Below are 22,180 nucleotides of genomic sequence, written 5' to 3' on the forward strand. Positions count from 1 at the left end.
GGCGACTCCTCCCCTCTTCCTTTTGCCTGAGTGCTGTTACCATGATGACATGTTGGTGGGGTACTCAGCGTCGGTCCCGGAGAACTCGCGCTAAAAACATATTGCTCTGATCTAGAACTTATTGAGAAAGATAAGTAGCCTACCAAACCCATCAGTAAAGGTAAGTCAGTACGATTTGGAACACTTAAGGACTGTTGTATATTCATGTCAGAAACTGAAAGCAAAGCTAAGCGCCACATCTTACACCTGGTTGAACACTCTAAGTCTCTGATGTTTGCTTGCCTCACCATGTCATGCCATAATAGATAGGCTAACCTTTTTGGCCGATGTTATAAATCTAATAAACCTAATATGTCGTCAGTGGTACTTCAGGTTGGCCAGCGTGGAAACCAGCTGGGCTTGGACTTCTGGAACCTCATAACCAAATGTCCCGGTGGCCAGAACAGGTCATTATAATCAATCCTATCAGTTTGATGCTTCACTCGATGCCCGCATTCTTGGAGTGCGAGTAACTATTTTTGAAATACTCTCTATAGATCTCGTTTCAGCACCAAAGATGGAAAGTTGGCATCAGTGTTTGTTGACAGTGAGACCAGCTGCTTAGCAGCTGCATGTGTGCCATTCATGACAAGGGAAAAAACAACTCACTGTCTCCAGAATCAAAGTTGATCTAAATGGTTAATTTCTATGCATCAGAAAACTTATGGACTGGGGGAGTAACTGGGCATACGGTGGGTAGGCCTACAAGCACATTTTAGGCTGCATTTTGCATTTCTTTACGTAATGTGTGGTTAACATGTACAACAATAGCATGCAATGTTACCCTAATAACTTCAACAATATATCACTCTTGCTAGGCTGTAATGGACACTGGGGGAGGAGAGTAATATGTTACTGCAGCAAGGCATGGAAGCTGTCCAAAGGGAGGTTGAGAAGTTAGATTACTAAGGCGGAGTTGTGTTGCTAAGTGGTAGCACGGGATCAGGTGTGTTAGACATGGTCTAAGACTACATTTAATACATATATGCCATAATGTCAATAGATACAACATTTCCAACTTATTTATTGTCATTTATAACATTATATATTGTTTCAGGGCTTGATGGCTCATTTGTAACATGTTAATGGGTTGATTCATGAACATTTATATTTTTTGTTAAAATGTAAACGTTTTATTTTACATTGTTTTCACACACCAGTAGTGGCTTGACTTTGGGGATTTAGCCCTGGGAACTTCCAGGATTAGTGTCCCCCTTACCTGCAGCCAAACTCCTATATACCGCCCAAGCTTGTTCAAGGTTTGTGACATATCTGTCAGTATTTGTCTGGTAGTTGGGAATTGCTTTAAATCATGCTGTTGAACATTGTCTGACAATCCTTTTGTTTTACTTAACTCAATACATTCCTGTTACAGCGAGAAGATAAAGTGGGACTATTTGGCCCACAGGCAAAATCCATGAATTTCCACAGCTTTCACTAAGAGGAACATCTGTATCCTTTGATAGACTAAAACTACCACTAATTTGATAAACCACAGACTGACACACATATGTTGGTTTCCCATATATCTGGTACATTAGATCTAATAAACAATCATTATGTTTATGATCTTACATTGTTTTGTAGATGATTTATCTTTGATTGTTTTGCACCAAGTACGGTAGGCTGGCAGTGTTGGCTGTGGCCGGAGGAAACAAGGATAAATCTTTCCTCATGTACAAAGCAATTAAAAAGTTGAAAAAAGTGCACCAATGTGTCTCTTGGAATCTTTTTCCCAGACTGACCAATAGTCTATGAGAAAAGGATTCCAAGAGACACAATCAATGTGCTTCTCGAATGATTAATTTAGGAATTGACAATTCATTAACCAAAATGATGCAGAGAAGTTAATTAATGCTTTTATATCCAGCCGGCTGGACTACTGTAATGCACTTTTCACTGGTCTTCCCAAGAAAACCACTGAAAGACTACAGCTCATTCAAAATTCTGCAGCTAGATTATTATCCAAAACTAAAAGGAGAGAACACATAAGTCCTGTCCTAGCTACTTTACACTGGCTCCCTGTTACCTTCAGAATTGACTTTAAGGTCCTTTTCCTCACATACAAAGCTCTACACAGACAAGGACCTAGCTACATTGCTTACTCCCTTATAAACTACACACCAGCTAGAACACTGTGATCATCAAATGCAGGCCTATTACAGGTCACCAGAAGCAGTCATAAAACATTAGTGATTCGGCCTTTGTTAATTACGCCCCAAAACTATGGAACAAATTAACCATAAATATTAGGGAAGCAAACACGCTAGTGTAATTTTTAGAAGTAATTTTATCTCAGAAATGTTTTACTACTTTTATTAGTTATACTATTGTTGCTATTTTAATTATTTATTTTATCACTTGTATTATTGTTTTTATTGATTTTATGTAAAGCACCTTGAGCTACAATTCTTGTATGAAATGTGCTATATCAATAAAGTCTTACTTACTTACTTACTTACTTACTTACTTACTTACTTACTTACTTACAATTAGGCAAAGGGGTGCTTTTACACCTATCATGGCATACCCTTATTTCAAATGTGAGTGATACCTGAATTCTTGTCCAGGAATATGTTACTCCTAAATGTTATGTTTTTGTTTTTTATAGATCCTCAAAACTATTTTGGAAATGTTACAGCTCCTTACTGTGTGTTCGAATCACAACAAAATCAAAATTTAGAGGAAGTACATAGGAGGACAGAGCCAGGCTAGAGAACTCCCACTCGGGAAACTTCCGGGTTCTGAACTGGTTGCAGTTCCACTCTAGTTCCATATGAGGGTGCTAACGGTCAAGTGCAGAATGAATGAAGGTCTATAGAGCTATAACCTTCAAAATCCACTTTTCTCAGGATTTTTGTTGTTGTCTAGTAACTGAATTTTGAATTAGAAAGAGGAGGCAAAAAAAATACACACTGCTGGGTTTTAGATTTTCTTTAAGTTGCCTTTTGTTCTAAAAAGCCTTCCTTTTTTCTCTCGAAGCATTAACAACTAGAGTTGGGGTAGTTACTTTAAAAAAGTAATTACAAATTACTAGTTACTTTTTTTAAAGTGATGCTTTACTTTACTAGATTACTCACTCCTGAAAGTAAGTAGTTACATCACTAGTTACATTACTTTTGGATTACTCCGTAACATCACCTGAGATGCACTTTAACTTACTTTCCAAATAACAATATATATATCATATATATGCCCAAATCAACTCAAATTGTTATTATAATGAGGACATACTCATCTCTACTGACTCTAACTTGTTGTGAACATCAAGTTGTTGTGAACATCAAGTTGTCAAGCGTAACAAGGCTACAGTACTATACACCAAAAGCATACAGAATGATGTGTTTGAGGCAGATATTTGACAGATCTGGTAATATTAAAAAAAGCTGATTTCAGTGTCAACCTTTTGGAATATTAAGAACCTTATAACAGTAAACTTTACAATAAAGTGCTATTATTTACTCTGATCAAATGAATTCCCTAAAGAGACATGTGATTGTTATATGATATAATGTTAAATCCTGGTAACATCCATATATTTCCTGCATTAGCAATTCAACTAGCATCATCAAAATAAATGTCTTTACAATACAACATCATAACCCATGACACTCAACTATATATGCTCCTACAATCAGAATCAAAATCAGAAGGGATTTTATTCGCCATGAATGTTTGCACAAACAAGGAATTTACTTGGCAGGGAGGTGCATACCTTAAACATATAGGAATATTGAAACTTAAATATGTGGACCAACTATACAAAAGGAGCAAATTCTAGCTAATACTAAGGGGGGTCTAGCTAATACTAAGGGGAATAAAATAAAATATAAAATAAAGTACTCATAATTTACAATCTAATCTAAAAAAAACAGATAGTGCAAGAGAACGATACAATAGTGCAAATTGCAATGTGCAGGGTGTCATTGTGCAGCTTGTGGTTTAAAGTCAGTGAGAGTCCTTGGCCTTGTTAAAGTGGCCAACAGCGGATGGGAAGAAACTGTTCTTGTGGCGTGAGGTTTTGGTCTTGATGGACCGCAGCTTTCTGCCGGAGGGGAGTAGCTGGAACAGGGAGTGTTCAGGGTGGGAGGGTTCAGCCACAATCTTCCTCGCTTGCCTCAGGGACCTCGAGGTGTGCAGATCCTCGAGGGAAGGCAGATTGCAGCCGATCACCTTCTTAGCATTGCGGATGATACGCTGCAGTCTGCTCTTGTCCTTGGCAGTGGCAGCAGCGTACCAGATGGTGATAGAAGAACCCTGTTTAACTCTGATTTGGTAACCTGCTGTTGTAATTCCAGTCGTGGCTGCTTGGCTGTTGTCGGCGACGGCAAACTTTTATTGGGACCTTGGGGTTACCATGGATGACGAGCTCTCCCTCACGGCCCACATTGCTGCAGTCTCCCGGTCATGTAGATTCACCCTCTACAACATCCGGAAGATCGGGAGATACCTGTCTGAGCACTCCACCCAGCTGCTAGTTCAAGCACTGGTCCTCTCCAAGTTGGACTACTGCAACTCGCTGCTTGCTGCTCTCCCAGCATGTGGAATCCGCCCTCTAGAGGATTCAGAACGCAGCGGCCCGCCTGGTCTACAATCTATCCAGACGCTCCCATGTTACCCCGCTCCTCATCTCTCTCCACCGGCTACCCATCAACGCCCGTATCAGATTCAAGACCCTGGTACTGACTTTCCGAGCAGTGAACGGGACTGCACTCAACTACATCAAGTCTCTCCTGCAGCCTTACACCCCACCCATCACCTACGGTCTTCTTCAGACAACCGCCTGGTGGTCCCACGGCTCAAGACCGCCCGGTCCCAACACAAGCTCTTCTCCTGCCTGGCCCCCCAATAGTGGAACCAGCTCCCCACCTCCATCAGGGACACCTTCAAGAAAAGGCTCAAGACGCACTTGTTCCGGGAGTACAACGGCACTTAGGAATGCAAGGACTCTTATTGAGAGACTTGTCGCTGTTGTTGGTTAGTTACGGATTTAAACTTTTGTACTCGCTGTGAAATATTTTACTGTTGATTGTTCATCTATAGGTACAGTCTTCCACTTTTTGGGTTCAAGTTGTTTTAATTTGTAACTTGTAAAACTGCATGCTCTTATGGGTCTTCCCTTTGGCACTTATTTAGTTTTTCACAATGTATGCTTCATGTTTTGGCTCCTTGCAGTGTTTGGGACTACCTCGTTGTTATGATCAGTGACCTATGCCCTTTTGTAAAGCTCTCTCTTGGAAGTCTTTGGATAAAAGCGTATAAATGTAAATGTACTTGCTTCGGGGAAATGTCCCTGTACTTACTGTAAGTCGCTTTTGATAAGAGTGTCTGCTAAAAATGACTAAATGTACACTACAAATAACAAATGTTAGGGAAATCAGTTTATGTTTTGTTTAGTGGTGGGCCGTTATCAGCGTTAACGGGCTGCGTTAACGTGAGACTCTTATCGGGCGATTAAAAAAAATAAATCGTCTTTAATCTATTCTCAAAGTTGGGTTGGGAGCTTGGTACGCAAGCTATGATGACTTTCATCTTGATATTTTTGCGCAGATGTATACCTAGCCAAATTGCACTGTACGCAAGGGCGTTTCTACACGGAGGCCTACAGAGGCCAGTGCCCCTGTAAAAATGTTCCTGGCCCCCCCTGTGGCCCCCCTGAGCTGACAAAAACGTTTTTAACACGTTTTTCTTCTTCTCATAGTCATCATGAACCGAGGAAGGGACATTGCAGGCTTTTTTAACCTGTTAATTAGTAGCGTCACACAAATGTGATCATTCGAAAGCGGGCCCCACAGAGTACCGTCACACGTGTGATTCTGAACATTCCAACTGACTATTTTCCGATTTGGGTTGGATTCTACCTGCTCAGCTAATTCTGACTCTCTCATGGCGCTCCCTCAAATGGTGCAAACACTGTCAGAATTAGCTGAGCAGGTAGAATCTAATAATATATCAGAGTCTGATGCCCGTGACCGAGTAGAACAAGTCATAGAAAGCTTGGCTGCATACTCATAATTTCAGAATGCTTTTTCGTTCATTGTGCATTTCTGGAAATGAATTTGAATTGTGGTCACGACTTTGCAGCCACTTTCTTGAAAATTCTAATGCATTTCTGGAAATGAATTTGAATTGTGGTCACGATTTTGCAGCCACATTCTTAAAATTAAAATGCATTTCTGGAAATGCATTTTAATTTTGGTCACGATTTGCTTCCATAGTGTGGAGTGATTGGGAAGGGGGAAGGTTGGGAAGGAAGTGTTTTGTGAAGTACGTGGGCCGTGACTGCAGCACAGTAGGTGGCGGTATATGCACCTTACAGTTGGATGCGATTTTCAAACCAAAACTCAAGAAGAAGAAGAAACGCGGAAATAAGATGTTCTTGCTACCCCAACTATAGTAAAAAGGCCTTCCTCCCTACGAATCAACAATATCACTATCTGGGTTTATTCTTTTAGTGACACGAGGACAATCTCAGAGATTTTTACTTGATCTGAAAATTGTTTTTTCACTTGCTACTTGTGTAAGTGTGGATGGGTTGAATCCTAATTGCAGAGTAGCATCTCTGCAAACCCGCATCAAGGCCTAGCCTACCTGTAGCTTTGGAGCTAATGAGTTTGTTTAAAGCAAAACGTTGCCTGTCGTAATTGTGGGAAGTGCATGGTAGCAATACCGTGTGTTCCCAAAAGAATTTAGCTATAAGGGATTTATGTATAAAACCAAGAAAGTTACATACGTACAATGAGGTTTGCAGCTAACTTTGCTTGTTAGGTTGCTGCTTGCCTCTCCTGACATGTTAATGAATGCTCTGTTAGCTAGCATGCTACTGTGTAGCTCGCTCTCGTCTCGTGTGTTTTGAACTAACGTCGAGCCATCGAAAGTAGCCCATAACTTATAAGCTATGTGACTACGCCTGGGTGTCAAATGGGCTAACCTTGTTGAACTAGCCAACAGTGTTTTGTGTGATGTGCGTGAGTTGATGATGGTTCAATGAACTATTCAAGGAATTGCTATATTTGTGTGGTTCAGCATCAACTTATGTTGTACGAGTGTGGTCATGAGCTTTCTTGGATGTAGCCTGGCTGGCAGTATAACTCATATTGCATTGTCTGAATGACATTGTTCAATTATCAAATATAAAAGTAGGTGTATGGATACACGCTATCTTAAGTTTAAGGTGGGCATGGCCTTGGCTAATATTTGGAAATAATAGTTGTGATAAATTTGAGTTGTTCTGGTTACTGGTTTTACTGTTTAGCCATACTTTGGCAAGTATGCTTACTGTACTTTCAGAAGGACTTAGTTGATCTTCACAACTACAATGTTTGCCAATGTTCTGAAATTGTCGTGCCTGACTTGGTTAAATGTTTTCTGGTCTATTTTGTGCATGTTTGATCTGTCATCTGTTTGATTTGTATACAGAGCCCCATACCATGTAGAGTAGTGTTGAAAAAAAATAGCATGGAAACAGTGAACTTAACTTTTAATATTGGATGGAATTATTGAAGTAATGTGAGTAGGACATTTACATCCGAGTCCAACTGTGAATGTTCCTTCTTTTGAATGGATGTTGAACCACAGAACTTTGAATAAAGATCTGTGTCTTTGCTTTGAGTCAATTGTAATGTTGGACAAAGGGCAACAATTTCCAAGCTACAGTGGTGACGATTGTTTCATCGTTCAGTATTTGACTTATGGCCAGATACCTTTAGTGCGACAGTAGACAAGGCTCAGAGGTGTGATGGTGGAATGTTGTGGAATTTCTGGTGAGCCAGACACTGGTTGTGTCTGTAATAATGCTATTCTGTACCTCTCTGTCTGCAGGTGCTGTTGTTTGTGCTTCAGCATGGCGGTGGTCATCCGTTTACTGGGACTCAGAATCACTGCGGGTTCTGAGGATATACGCAAATTCTTCAGTGGCCTCAAAATCCCTGATGGTGGGGTGCATATTATTGGTGGGGAGCGTGATGAGGCTTTCATAATATTTGCTTCTGATGAAGATGCAAGGAGAGCAATGACTCGTTCAGGGGGTTGTATAAAAGGCACTCCGGTTAACTTGCTATTGAGCAGCAAGTCAGAAATGCAGAGCATACTAGAGGCAAGTACAAAAAAACCTGACCTTAACCAACAACGACCACACAAGGAGGAATTTAGAAGACGTGAAAGTGAGGCTACTGACCCCTCCTTCAGTGACAAACTATCCATGGAGAAGCGAAGAGCTATTCCTGAGATGGGGAATCGATTTGTCCAGGATCCTCATGGTGAGGCACACATTCAGAACCGCAAGTCAGAATCTAACAGTGTGGGTGACTTGTTCTTGTTTTTGAAAGGAATGCCTTTTTCTGTCACTGAAGACGAAGTGAGACACTTTTTCCAGGGGTTGATCATTGATGCCATGATCCTGATGAAGAACCACCGTGGGCAAAATAATGGTAAAGGAATTGTGAAGTTTAGAACAAGACAAGATGCAAGAGAAGGTATGAAAAGGGACAGGGAATATATTGGCTCAAGGTTTGTTGAACTTTATCCAGCTACAGAGGAAGAATGGATCAATGCAAATGGTGCAATGGCAGCAAATGCAGATGAATTTACCCACAAATATCGAAAAGGGTCCTCCCCCCCATATCGGCAGAGATATCCTCAAGAACGTGCAAGGTCACGCTCTCCTGTGGGCTACTCATTGAAGTCTGCTCCTCCTGCCGATGAGGAGTTCTGTGTCTTGTTAGAAAACCTCTCCTATTCAATACAGAAGAGGGATGTCAAGGAACTCTTCAGGAATGCAGGCCTTCAGGACGATCAGATTTTATATCTGCTTGACAGCGAAGGAAAACGGACAAGGTCACTGTTTGTGTTGTTCAGAAGTCTGAAAGACTATTGTGATGCCCTTACCCATCATAAGAAAGAGTTCCTTAATCGATGTCTTTATATCTCCCCAATCTCAAAAGAAAAAATGGTTTCCATTCTAGACACCAATAAACACAGGGCAGATGAGCTTCCTGAAAGGCATAGTAGGTCTCAGGACAGGCTGTCTCTGTCTCACATTGACCCATACAATACTGATAAGGTTTGCCTCTATGTGCGAAATCTGCCTTTTGATGTCCGCAAAGTTGAGATTATGGACTTCTTCCTTGGCTTTAGTATCTCTGAGGACTCGGTGATCTTGTTGCGTGATAACAGGGGTGCTGGGCTTGGAGAGGCTTTGGTGATCTTTCAGACCGAGGTAGAGGCTATGACTGCGCAATCTTTGAATGGGCAAAGATTTCTTGGTTCAGAGTTGATGCTGAAATGCATCTCAAGGTCTCAGATGCGTGAGTTTGGTGTTGCTGACCCTGCAATGGACGTTCACACAGTAAGGGAGAGAAGCTCTGAGAGGTTCTCTGCCAGAAACAGAGACTCACTTCTTCATTCTCATGACATGGAGTACTCTGATTTCATGACACCCGATGGCCACATTCCACTGACAGACCTGCAGGTTCACATCCGTGGGGACAGTAGTCTTGACTCCAACTGTGCAAGTCCTTACGGTCAACAGGATGGTGGCAATGGATCTTTCCATGGTGGTTTTGGACCCCCCCCCCAACATTATGATGGCCCCACCTGTTTGAAGCTGGTTAATCTACCATTGCAAATCACCATCGATGAAATCTATGACTTTTGTTATGGATATCGTGTAATTCCGGGGTCTATTTCTTTGCAGTATAACAGAAATGGTATTCCTAAAGGCTCTGCAACAGTTGTCTTTGAGTCACGCCAGGAGGCATTGACTGCGGTTGAGGAATTGAGTGGAAGACCTATAGGCATGCGAAAAATACAACTTGTTTTTGTTTAGACACCTTGATCAGACCCTTGGTGGTCAAGATTTGGTGGAGACATTCTAAAGAGGTCAAAGTAGTCCTATATTTTTTATTATTGGCGTGGATGGACGAAGTGGTTTGTGAGACCACTTGAAATGAATTTGTGAGATGCATTGACTTTTGTTAGTATTATCCTTGAGTGAATAATGAATTTGTGATGAATTTTCATTTTATTGATTTTTCACTACTATTTAGCTTATGCATTAAAGTACCCTAGTCTGTGCAGTCTTTGTTCAGAATTATTTTGTGAAATTTGAATAGCATATGGTACAAAAAAACTAAAGTGCTACTTTTTATTTTACATAATTTAATAACCTTACTGTGCATTACTCATTTGATTAAAATGCTCATCATTCAATTGTCTTCTGTTGTCACCTAATAGCACACCTCAACCACTCATATGGAAAACAAACTAAACCTCATTTAATGTAGTGTCATCTACTATATAGTGTGACTGTAATACAATTGTGATGTACAAGTGGCAAGTGGATCTTGAACCTCTGTTTAAACCATTTCTAACCTGTACATCAGGTAAAGTTGTGTCCTTAATGAAGCATGTACATGGAATTACTTGATCAACTGTTTATCATTACTGATGATACAATAAGAAGCTGCATTGGGTATTAAAATACTTCTCTACACCTCTTGTCAAGGGATGGCCTTAGACTTCTTAATGGGGTGAGATAATTGCTCAGCGGTTGGAGCACAACTGCAGATCAAGGTCGCTGGTTAAAATTCCCCCTGTACTTAAAGTGAATTTGGTAAATAATCTTTTGTTAAATGAATGTTATTTTACTTGTACTGCATGGTGCTTTGAAACAAATGCTCAATTTGTTATCTCAGGTTTCCTTTTCCAAGTGGAATGCAAGTTGTCACCTTCACACAGCTGATGCTAATATCTGTATTTTAATTCAATTCTTTTTAGTGCTCCAGCGGAAATTGATTTGAATTTGAACGTTTAGTTTGGCATCAACTCTGTTAAGGTAACAGCTGCCATTCAATGTGTATGTCTAGAAAGTGAGAGTTAAGTTCCAACATAGTGGTAGGAAAACAAAGTTCACAAGCAAATGGTCTAACTTGGCAAGAGTTTCTACCAGACGCATGATGCACTCGGATACATATTTTTACATGATGAAGGTATTAGGACGGTTGGTGACAAAGTCATTGTTAAAAACATTTTATGTAACATGAAATGCCAATGAGAACGGGACGCTATTGGGTATAACTCCTGTCACAAGTTCTGGGTGGGACTCGAGGACAAGGGAGTAAATTGAGAGACAGTCAGTGGACGGACAAAACGGATTGATCAGATTCCTGTATTCTTGGAATAAGCAGCAAACCTGAGCAGGTAAATGATCATGTGCATATGGCTCTTTAAATATATTTGATTGAAATAAACAATTACACTTATTCCCAGTATCGCAGCTGTCGGTTTGGCTAGCTTGCTGCTAACCACGGACATTATAGGCTCCACAAAGCAGCGAGCTGAATGATGCTGTGTTATGTCGTGTTGTGCGGTGTAACAAAAGTTTTTAAGCTGTTTTGTAAGACCGTGTCAGAAAGGTCTATTGATTTATTTTGAGTAATTCATCTAGCAAAAATGTGTATATTGTTTTTATATTGCGTCTGAAATGTTAATTATTGTAGTTAGCCAAGCTAGTCTAGCTAGAGCTAGCCTAGCTGTGAAAGTTTCCTGCTGATTCTGTCAACGTAACGGTATAGCTCAGCGGTCGGTGATGAGTAGATGAACATGACTGAAAAAGTTTGTCAAACCATCTAACGTTTTAGCTGGCTAGACGTATCAATTACCACATTTATCAAACCAACACCCGGCTTACCACAAACGCAAAGTAGGGATTCATATTTTTCTTGGGTTCTGTGTGTTAAACTAGGATGGAGGTATCAAGAAGAAGGAGTTTGCAGAAACACCTGGAGCCAGCGAGACCTCTACGCCGGTTCAATAATGTTGACCAGGGTAGCAAATATCATATTCCATCCATAGCTGATATGTATCTACACATGCCTAAATGTATTCTTTTTTCATTGCAAAATTACATGTTTAACATACTTTTGTTTCACACAGAGCCTTTTAGAAATATGGATACATTTGCATATCCACAGGTGGAAGACAAATCAGTGAGTGTGTCCTTTTAAATTATTTCTCAGATTATTGTTGTCCACTCAGCATTTTTGTGATGATCATCTATTGACCTATTTGTAAGATCAACAACATTGGAGTGGAACAATTCTACAAAATACTACAGCTCCACACACAAAATGAGGAGAAAAGTCATAAAGGTAAAGCAGTATTTGGAAAGCAGTATTCTACTGCATCATCTTCAAATTAAGCATTGGGAAAAGGTTTATCTTTTCCAAAGGACACACTTAAATCTGAGGTAAAAAAAATAGTCCACGGTTTTGTGATTTGACATTTTAAAATGTTCTTTTTAGTCCGAATATGTTACAGTAGGGAGTTTCTGATTGAGTTGGCAAGCTCCCCAGTTGCCAAAAGGAAGCCTGATTTCTTACCTGAGCACCCTGTCGTTCTGGAAAAGGCGGTGAGTGTATAGGGTTGTACAGCATTTTGAATTGTTTGGGTAATATAATGAAGTGTCTAATAAAGTGTCTACAGAACTTGAAAGTGTCTACCATCTGTCATGTATGTGTAGCTCTGAAGTAACCCAGGTTAATTTATTCTATAGAGAGATCCTGGTCTACCAAGGCTGGTGGAGAAGTGTGACAAGAGGAGGAATGAAGGGAATGTCATGTGAGTATAATTACTCATCTAGATTGTCAGAATTGATACCTGTGCTGAAAATTGAAATGTATGCGCTAAATGTTGACACTGTTTTTGCCCATCACCTCTCTTACTTCCTATTACTTGTTCAAGTTCTGTCTTGTTTCCCCGAAACATAATTTCAAATGCCCTGTCTGTCTAATGTACCTGACAAGATGAATCATTTGTTTATTAATGCCTATTTCTGTTTTTAAGGTTGCCTAGCATGGATTAATTTTGACCCGTGGTGCTTTAGTACAGAAAAGCCTCTTACAATGCATGTTTCCATACATTTAGTTTTCTTTGAAGAGGGATCATAAATGGCACTTAGTCTGATACTTAAAAAGATGATGACTATTATCAAAATGTTGCATTTGTATTGGAACTTGACAAAATTATTGGAACTGCCAGTGCTTTCTGGAGTGGAGACACTAACATGACATAACAGACAAGCTTGTAAATGTTTCTTAAAATAAATCTAACGTCATATTTGTAGTCTGTGCTACCTTCAAAGGTGCTTTATATGGTGCTTGGATATAATATGCCTTGAAATTGTGATGAATCCCCCTGAACTGTGAAAAATATAAAATACCTGTCATTGCAGGATCAAATGACTAAGATTTGTAACTAACAAAAGAGAAGGCAAGAAACTCATGTACAGACAAAACATTGGGGCAGGGCTGAGGGGAACAGACTCACACTTAACGCAACCAAAAAGACAATCTGACGAAGAGGGGAGCAGACAAAATAATACATTGTGTAGGGTGACTACTATGGACAACAGCTTTGTGATTACAAACGAGACAGATGTGTGGGGAGCTAGGAACCAGGGGAGAGAGGGAGGGGGACAAGACATGCCCACCACAAACACACAGAGAATTACAAGGAAACACCACGGGGAGGAAGGAATCCCACTAGAAACTATATGGGAAACACTGAGGACAATTCCATGTTTCCAGTCGAGTCCAGTATAGCTTTTATCTATCATAACTAGAACCTCTCTAGAAAATAAGGCGTCACTAACTTGCATTGATAAGGCAACTGTGGAACCATTTGAAACTTGCCAAATTAGCTTGCCCACGCATATGAGTGTTCTTTGTTTATTTACTTTTTGGGGCTTGCAGAATGGAAAATGTTTTCATATTTAAAGTATTTGTTTGAAATAATTGCATGTATTTTTTGTCATAAGCTAAGTTGTTATAAGGCATTTGGTTCAGTCTGGTGATAAGGCTTTTGGGGTCATTTGGTTCTGAAAAAGAGTGTGCTTGCCAGTGCCATGAAAAATGCAAAAAATACGTTTCGACTTTGAGGCAGTACTTTCCTATTCTACTGAAGGAAATTGTTTGATTTGACTTTTTTGCCGTGTGTTGTATCCTGTGCTCAAGACATCAGAGTGGATTTTTATCTTGATTAAAATTGTTATTCTCTAAAGATTACTGTATGGTGATTTTTGGTAGAGGCTCCAGTAGACTTACAAAATAACTGTTAACTCGCCCCAGTGGTGTTTCTGTAAATCGTTTTAGGGCTTAGGAACATTTTCATGTTGGAATGAAATGGGAATACACAATATTTTAGAAGCTACACACTTTCAAACAACATGACCCCCTCTCTCACTCAGGGAGCATTTTCAGGTAATGTGGGACAGCTTGTCTGGTAAAGTGGGACAGTCATCGTCTGTCAGCCTAGTCTACTAATATTATAATAATTTGTTTATATACAACAATGCTAGGTGCAAGGGTGTGGCAATATTCATTTAGTTGTGGGGTTTGACTTATACAATAAGCATAAAGTGTAACTGATGTAAACCTTACTGATCTGTAGTCTATGTGCTAGCCAGCTAGTCCCGCTGCGTTAGCATTTCGTTGGACAAGCGTTAGCGGTCACGCTTACAAGTCTGAAAGCGCTGGTTCGATGACATTGTAGGTTGTTATTTGGTTGGGAACTTAAGTATAGTATGATGCATTGGTATTAAACATTTGAGAACTGTCAAATTAAATTACTTTTATAGCATAAACACAGCATTATTAGATGACATGTCCCACTTTACCTGAAAAATGCTGTCCCACATTACGTGACATGATCAGGTAATATGGGACAGTAACAAAATGTTTTTGTTTTTTTTAACAAAGCATTATTTTACACATTTTTGTGTGTGTTTCAATCAGTGGTTAAACCCCTTCAATATGCTGCAATAGTACTCATTGTAACTTAATTTAAATTCCTTTGCCAGCCTTATCATTGAGAAATATAATGTCATATGCCGCTGAACTTTCGATGCGTTTTTTCTGTATACACCTCTTGTCAAGCCAGATCACGCCTACTCTGATGTCAGACAAATAAAAACCACTGCATAGTTACTAGAAGTGTTGTATTTACAAGTCAAGATAAGCTCTGGTGATTGGATGTCGGTTTTGCACATATTAAATCATCAAAATGCATAACTGTCCCAATTTACCTGATGTCCCACATTACCTGAACACACCCTATATTATAATAGGATAACCAGCCTGTGCAAGCATTCATTTTGAGGTGTTGCTTTAAAAACATTGGTTAATAAAATATGAACGTTTATGCATTGTCCTATCCTAAATTCTAGTAAGTTTTTGAGTCTATAAATTGTGCTGCTTTGTCATCTTTTAAATTTTCTGTTCATTTCTGTCATTGACAAAAAGCGCTCAGGCAGTAACGCAAAGTTGACGCACAGCCGATCGTACATGCTCAGTCAGTGGTCATTTGGGAGTGTGTAAACTGCGCTATAGCTGCTGCTCAGATCGCATAACCGAAGGTTTGCCGCTTGTGAACCGGTGTCAGTGACAGCTACTTGGATATCTCCGGTTATTGAACGTTGAGCATTTCCTGGAAAACGAGCATCAAATTGATAACCAACATTAGTGGAAAGAAACTAACATTTGTTTCAGGTAACAATTTCTAGGTCATAGCCTAGCTATGTAGGCTACAACAATATCTAGAATCATTTACGTTTCCGTCTTGTTTAGGTATAGCCCATTTCTACAGTAAAACCTCTGGTTTACCTTACCAAGAAAATGTCTTAGTGCTATTCCTATTGAAGCTTTTTTGTTACGCCAAATGATCGGATGTTTATTCTTAGTTGATCGCATAGCAGTCACTAGCGCTTATTAACCAAGACACATTTATACATAGGCTACACCTGTCAAAGATGGTGCTCAACCGTAGGCTTATCTTCACTGCTCGTCATCTCTCACGGATGTCATTATGTTGTTAACATTTTATTGGTTGACTGATATGGTCTAAAATAGCGATGTGAAGTTAGTTTCTTATTCGACATTCAATATTCGTCTCACATTCAGGAAACGCTAGTTTCCAGCGTTGGGTTAGGGACCGGGTTTAAACTACCCGTACAATTTTGAAAAATTATGACCTATAATATTTCTATGAATATAAAACCTCAAACGTACACCAGATTATTCTAACAATGTCTGGTCTACTTCCACAGCCACTCTTATCAATTTTTTTTTTTACATAGAAAATTGCTAATCTTTGAAAATAGTCTAAAATCCCAGCTAAAATTAATTTCATAATTTAAAACTTCAAATTTGTGTTTAAAAATCTCAAATTGACACCAGATTATTCTAATAATGTCTGGCCTACTTCCACACCCGTTACCTTTTCAATCTACCTTTTTAAGAAAAACCTTTTCTTTTTTTAAGAAAGAAGTTGCCAATCTCTCAATCTGAAAATAGCTTTAAATCTGTGCTTAACTAAATTCTGACCAGTGGCCACACAGCTGCAGGTCAACCAGGAGCTAGTCTGTGGTGTGATTGTGACAGGATCACCAACGTGTATTTGCTTCTGACATTAATATACTTTCCACCAAATGCATCAAAGGACAGCCAGGGAGATGGACAAGAAGGGACCAGGACCTCTGTTTTGTCGTCATCGGAGATTAAAGCCAATTTGGGGACTTGGTCCAACATTGTCACACCAGCGACCAGTCCGATGTTCACTGCTCAATCCCCCCACACCACAGGGGAGGTGAGGTGGGCAACAGAGAGGAGAAAGTATAATTAGAGAATGCAAAGGGAAAAATAACAGTTACAATTACAGTAAGCTTCCATCCAAGCTATGTACAGCAAAGATGGGATGCTGTTGACCTCAACTGAGGAAGTTGTTGGGCGGTGGAAGGAACACTTTGAAGAGCTCCTAAATCCCACCATGTCCACTAGGATGGAGGCAGAGCTGGATGGGGGATGTCTGATGGGGGAACAGATACAGTGTTGCAACAATTTTACCTAATACAAAAATAAAGTGAAGCATTATCTTTTTACCTTTGCGTTCTCAGACCTCCCACAGCGCGACAGTTAAAAGAAAATGCTTCACTTTATTTTTGTATTAGTAAAGTTGTCGCAACACAACAGTGGGTCACAGTGACCCGAAGGTTACACAAGGGTTAAAAAGGGGGACCAGAGAGTGTGTGCCATCTACAGGGGTATCACACTTCTCAGCCTCCCTGGTAAAGTTTACTCTAAGGTGCTGGAGAGGAGGGTTTGGCTGATTGTCAAACCTCAGAATGAAGAGGAACAATGCGGGTTCCGTTCTGTTCGTGGAAAGACGGATCAGATCTTCACTCTTGCAAGGATCCTGAAGGGGGCCTGGGAGTATGCCCATCCGGTCTACATGTGTTTTGTGGATCTGGAGAAGGCGTATGACCTGGTCCCCTGGGAGATACTGTGGGAGATGCTGCGCGAGTACGGGGTGAGGGGGGCCCTTCTTGGGGCGATCCAAAGCGAGAGTTGTGTCCGGGTACTTGGCACAAAGTCGAGTTTGTTCCGCGTGGGGGTTGGTCTCCACTAGAGCTGCGCTTTGTCACCAATCCTGTTTGTGATATTCATGGATAGGATTTTGAGGCGTAGTCGGGGTGGGGTTACATTTAGTCATTTAAGGGTTAAGGGTTGCGGTTCAGTGCACTGGGGATTTTATCGCTGCTTTTTGTGGATGATGTGGTCTCCCTGTCATCATCGGCCCGTGAGCTTCACCACTCACTGAATCATTTCGCTGTTGAGCGTGAGGCGGATGGGATAAGAATCAGCACCTCTAAATCTGAGGCCATGGTTCTCAGCAGGAAACCAACGGAGTGTTTACTCCGGGTAGGGAACAAGTTTTTACCCCAAGTAATGGAGTTCAAGTACCTCGGGCAAGTGAGGGGAAAATGGAGCTGGAAGTTGGCCAGAGAATCGGTGCAGCGGGGGCGGTATTGCATTCACTCTATCGCACCATTGAGCCGGAAGGCAAAGCTCTTGATCTACTTGTCAATATTCTTTCCTACCCTCACCTATGGTCATGAAGGTTGGGTCATGACCAAAAGATCTAGGTCGCAAGTACAAGCGGTTTAAATGTGTTTCCTCAGGAGGGTGGCGTCTCCCTTAGAGAAAGGGTGAGGAGCTCAGTCATACGTGAGGAGCTCTGAGTAAAGTCGCTCCTCCTTTGCATGAAAAGGAGCCAGTTGAGGTCGTTGTGAACCTGGTAAGGATACTGGTAGGTAAAGAGTGTGGAAGTAGGCCAAGCATTATTAGAAAAATATAGTGTCAATTTGAGTTTTTTCAGTACAGTTTTGAAAGAATTAATAAGTTTAGTGATGATTAAATGATATTTTCCGAGATTAGCGATTTTCTATCATATAAAAAAATAAAAATTGAAAAAGCAAAGGGTGCAGAAATAAGACAGACATTAATAGAATAATCTGGTGACAGTTTGAGATTTTTCTGTACAGGTTTTAAAAAGCTATTAAGATTAGCAAGGATTGCTATTTTTAAAGATTTACGATTTTTCATCATTTGGTTTAAAACTTAATTGAACAAGTAAAGGATGTGGAAACAGGCCAGACATTGTTAGAATACTGTGGTGTCTGTTTGAGGTTTTATATTCATAAAAATATTAATCGAGTCATCATTTTTCAAAATTGTACAGGTAGTTTAAACACGGTCCCTAACGCGACGACGCAAACTAGCGTTTCCCGAATGTGAGACGAATGCTTCATGTCGAATATGAAACTAACTTCACCTCGCTGTTGAAGCTTCTTTCTAAAACTTGAAAATCCTTTTAGGAGAATGGCAACAGACAATGACAAGAAAGACATGTGCAGGTGAGTTGTCGCTCACTATCCGTTAAGATAAGTTTCTGTAAATCATAAAAATCATAAGAATATCGAGTTCGTACATTTAAAATATATCAACAGTTAAATAGAGCCTCCTTTTAATTTAGTTTTAGCTCCCATGTCAATTGTTTTTAAATAATGGAAACTTCCTATATAATGACTCGTGTACAGTAAGGTCTGTCAAGTTGGAGGCTTCCACCATTTCCCTTTTATTGTGAACACGTAGCTGGCGCCAAAGAAAAAGATTAAACATGCAATACAAATGTTGTTCCTACAATTTCTGTTGAATGTTTCATTTTCAATTAACTGCTTATTTCTTATTTGAAGTACTGTCCATGTGCACAATCCACATCTGGATGCAATGAAAGATGACATACTCTACCATTTCAATCTGGGAACCTCAACTCACGACCTACAAGCTATGTTTGGCGATGTTAAAGTAACAATTTAATTTCATCACACTATCATGTGGGCAAACTTAAAACAAATCAATTGCAGTGTATTGCATGGCTTTTACATTGTCCCTTAAGGTGAGATTATGTTGCCGTTATATGTTTTTCTCATCCAAATCAACCTGATCTTCTTTTATGTTTGTGTCTCAGTTTGTGTGTGTTGGAGGCAGTCCCCGGAGGATGAAATTGTTCATTGAATACATTGCTGGAGAGCTGAGTTTTGAGGATCAGAAATCTGAGTTCCCAAACATTTGTGCTGGCACTGACCGCTATGCCATGTATAAAGTTGGCCCTGTGCTGTCTGTCAGTGTATGTAAAGACCTATGACTAACCATCTAAATGACTGTGATGTCATAAGATTTTGAATTGAGACACACACTAAGAATGCTTTTAGCCCTGGCTTAAGTACAGTGTGAAAAGCCGAGAGTGTTCAGAACAACAATTGTAATAGGCTGTTGTTTATTACATGCTTTATGTTTGCAGCATGGTATGGGGATCCCATCTATATCCATCATGTTACATGAACTCATCAAGCTCCTGCACCATGCACACTGCACAGATGTTACCATCATGCGCATTGGGACCTCGGGTGGATTAGGTAAGTATAGCTGGCATCATTTAAAATGGAGCATTAGTAATTACATTTCGTCATAAAAAGCTTTGGACCTTGCCTTTTCTTTGAGTCAGTTATATAACAATAATTGACTACTTTATTGGACCCTGGTTACAGTAGAACACAATTCAGTGCTGTGATCAGTTTTGTTCTCCTGTTGTTCTTTGTAGGCCTTGAACCAGGCACTGTGGTTGTCACCAAGGAGTCAGTGGATGCCTCATTCCTGCCCAAGTTCGAGCAGGTCATCCTGGGGAGGACAGTGGTTCGCAGCACCGACTTGGACCAGTGCCTGGCTGACGAGTTGTTGCAGTGCAGCAAGGACCTAGGCCTGTTTGAGACGGTCATTGGCAAAACAATGTGCACCATGGATTTCTATGAGGGTAGGAGGTCCATTGTATGCCCATGTTTTCCCCACAGTGTGTATTTATGAAGTTGTTTCATTTGTTTGAATCTTTGTTGACAGTAATTGTTTGTGCATCCAGGACAAGCTCGTTTGGATGGAGCCTTCTGTTCCTACTCTGAGAAGGACAAGCAGGAGTACTTGGCCAAGGCGTATCAGTCTGGAGTCCGCAATATCGAGATGGAGTCCTCAGTGTTTGCTGCCATGTGCAAACTCAGTGGTTTACGAGGTTGGAATATACGAGCCCTTCACACTTTCAAATGTCATATTTGTCACCCTCACCTTTATAATCCGTCACTGACTGTGGCAGACCAATCAATCAATCAAACTTTATTTATATAGCACATTTAATACCAGAAGGCAACACAATGCACTTCACAGAAGGGAGGGAGGGGGGGATACAAACACTTCACTAATTTCAGAACAAACAGCCCCCCTACCTTTCAAGCCAAGCCAAACCTTATGCACTTGTTAGGACCGACTTAGTCAAATACAAAATGGCACATCAGCAATTAGGCTTTGTGTTGCTTTGTATTATAAGCTTTATTGAAGTGACATTTTGAAGAGGAAAAGGCACAATGGTAATGGAGCTTTTGTTCTCTTGCTTTCGGAAGCGGCTGTCGTGTGTGTGACCCTGCTGGATAGAAACAAAGGAGATCAGCTGACCAGCTCCACTGAAGTTCTTCACAACTACCAACAACGTCCACAAATACTGGTCGCCCACTTCATCAAGAAGATGTTGAATGCTTCTGGCCAAAGCTAGTATGTTGCTTGTTGGTAGGATGCTGTAACTAGGCATTTGCTGAAATTTGAAGCCTAGTGTTAGAGCATCCCAGGGAAATTAATTAGTGTTGCCTGAATTCGATTTTATTATTTAATCACAATCATAAACACATTCCTAGATATTTATTGCTGCTCACTATATCTGTGATTATTATTATGAATGATTATTGCTTAGTGACTGGTAAAGAATGCAATTTATTGATTGGCAGAAATGGAACTTAAGTTCCTTTTAATTGTAATTGTGTTGGCCCATGACTATGTGCAATTGTTTTTTAAAAGATGGTCTTAAAAAAAAAAGAGATGAGCAATTAGTGAGCTAAAAGTGACTTTGTAATTTTACAACCAGAGGTCTTACAGGGTTCTTCGGCTTTGTTGCTATTTACAATTAGGCTAATTATTGATAGAGTTAATGACAATCTCTTTTAAAGACTTCATGACAGGCTCCTATGGTGTAGATTGTTTTAGAGTGTTGTACTTCTTGATCCTACCCTTCCATTTATCCAAGCAAATTGTCAGGTGAAATTAAGAATTCAGCTCCTGAAGTCCAATTTTACTAGATGGTGTTGTAGACTTATTATAAAAGGATTACTACAGGTGCCTCATTTTCAAATCTACCTCTGTTTGTCATGCCCAAGTTCACCAAAAGCTTTAAATGTAAAGTAAGTTATTCTATAGATTGTTGCATTCTGTGACATACTGTAAACAGTATGTTGTTAAAACAGCTATTGAACAAAATAGCGTGTCCTGTCCGAGTATTTTACTCATCATAAAGCAATGCAATCTTCATGTTTTTCATGCAAAAAGATGTCTATAATTATCTCAAATAAATACATATATACATACAGTATATTTATACATAATACATATATATATAATGTCTAATAAAAAATATATTTCCTGCAAAACTTGTGTGTGGTTGTGATCACTACAGAGGTTGTCATATCTTGCTCATGATCTACAACTGTGGATCTATGCTTTGTTCAGGGGAATCTGACCTATGCCATACATTGCATTGTGCTGTCAAGTAAATCCGCAGCTTCCACCAACAAGGATGCACAATAATCCTTTTCATGGCCTCTCATTTACAAAGTTAAGGTAGGTTTAGTGAACCCGAAACGCGCTCCAAAGCACGC

At 40.0% G+C, this 22,180-nt stretch overlaps 3 protein-coding genes and 1 long non-coding RNA gene across 9 annotated transcripts; all 4 read left to right on the plus strand.

The window, feature by feature from the left end:
* The first annotated feature begins 13 nt into the window (after window positions 1–13).
* Window positions 14–1,773, plus strand: LOC146300555 (uncharacterized). 5 transcript variants are annotated; one of them, XR_014766382.1, is made up of 6 exons: window positions 16–160; window positions 362–446; window positions 537–731; window positions 858–985; window positions 1,200–1,298; window positions 1,415–1,773. It is a non-coding gene; the product is annotated as an uncharacterized LOC146300555 (long non-coding RNA). The 5 variants fall into 5 exon arrangements; XR_014766381.1 differs by lacking the exon at window positions 537–731 and having other exon boundaries at window positions 14–160; XR_014766383.1 differs by lacking the exon at window positions 537–731 and having other exon boundaries at window positions 1,203–1,298.
* Window positions 1,774–6,333: 4,560 nt separating this feature from the next.
* Window positions 6,334–10,429, plus strand: rbm12bb (RNA binding motif protein 12Bb). The gene is made up of 2 exons (XM_084703790.1): window positions 6,334–6,559; window positions 7,861–10,429. The coding sequence occupies exon 2, from the start codon at window positions 7,883–7,885 to the stop codon at window positions 9,863–9,865; it is 1,983 nt and encodes a 660-aa protein (XP_084559916.1). The 5' UTR covers window positions 6,334–6,559; window positions 7,861–7,882; the 3' UTR covers window positions 9,866–10,429.
* A 1,354-nt stretch (window positions 10,430–11,783) lies between these two features.
* Window positions 11,784–13,161, plus strand: gra (granulito). Its single transcript, XM_084703804.1, has 6 exons — window positions 11,784–11,865; window positions 11,974–12,026; window positions 12,113–12,188; window positions 12,342–12,448; window positions 12,593–12,657; window positions 12,883–13,161. Exons 1-6 carry the CDS (start codon window positions 11,784–11,786, stop codon window positions 12,899–12,901), a joined length of 402 nt encoding a protein of 133 aa, XP_084559930.1. The 3' UTR covers window positions 12,902–13,161.
* Window positions 13,162–15,391: 2,230 nt separating this feature from the next.
* upp1 (uridine phosphorylase 1) lies at window positions 15,392–21,942 on the plus strand. Of its 2 annotated transcripts, XM_084669238.1 has the most exons (8): window positions 15,392–15,584; window positions 18,749–18,787; window positions 19,127–19,238; window positions 19,402–19,560; window positions 19,735–19,849; window positions 20,035–20,244; window positions 20,347–20,493; window positions 20,879–21,942. In XM_084669238.1, exons 2-8 carry the CDS (start codon window positions 18,753–18,755, stop codon window positions 21,025–21,027), a joined length of 927 nt encoding a protein of 308 aa, XP_084525364.1. In that variant the 5' UTR covers window positions 15,392–15,584; window positions 18,749–18,752; the 3' UTR covers window positions 21,028–21,942. The 2 variants fall into 2 exon arrangements, with proteins under 2 accessions (XP_084525364.1, XP_084525365.1); XM_084669239.1 differs by lacking the exon at window positions 15,392–15,584 and having other exon boundaries at window positions 18,649–18,787.
* The last annotated feature ends 238 nt before the right edge of the window (window positions 21,943–22,180 follow it).

This window comes from Hypomesus nipponensis, chromosome 2 (genome assembly GCF_054491055.1).
Source record: "Hypomesus nipponensis isolate SF chromosome 2, ASM5449105v1, whole genome shotgun sequence".
Taxonomy (NCBI): domain Eukaryota; kingdom Metazoa; phylum Chordata; class Actinopteri; order Osmeriformes; family Osmeridae; genus Hypomesus; species Hypomesus nipponensis.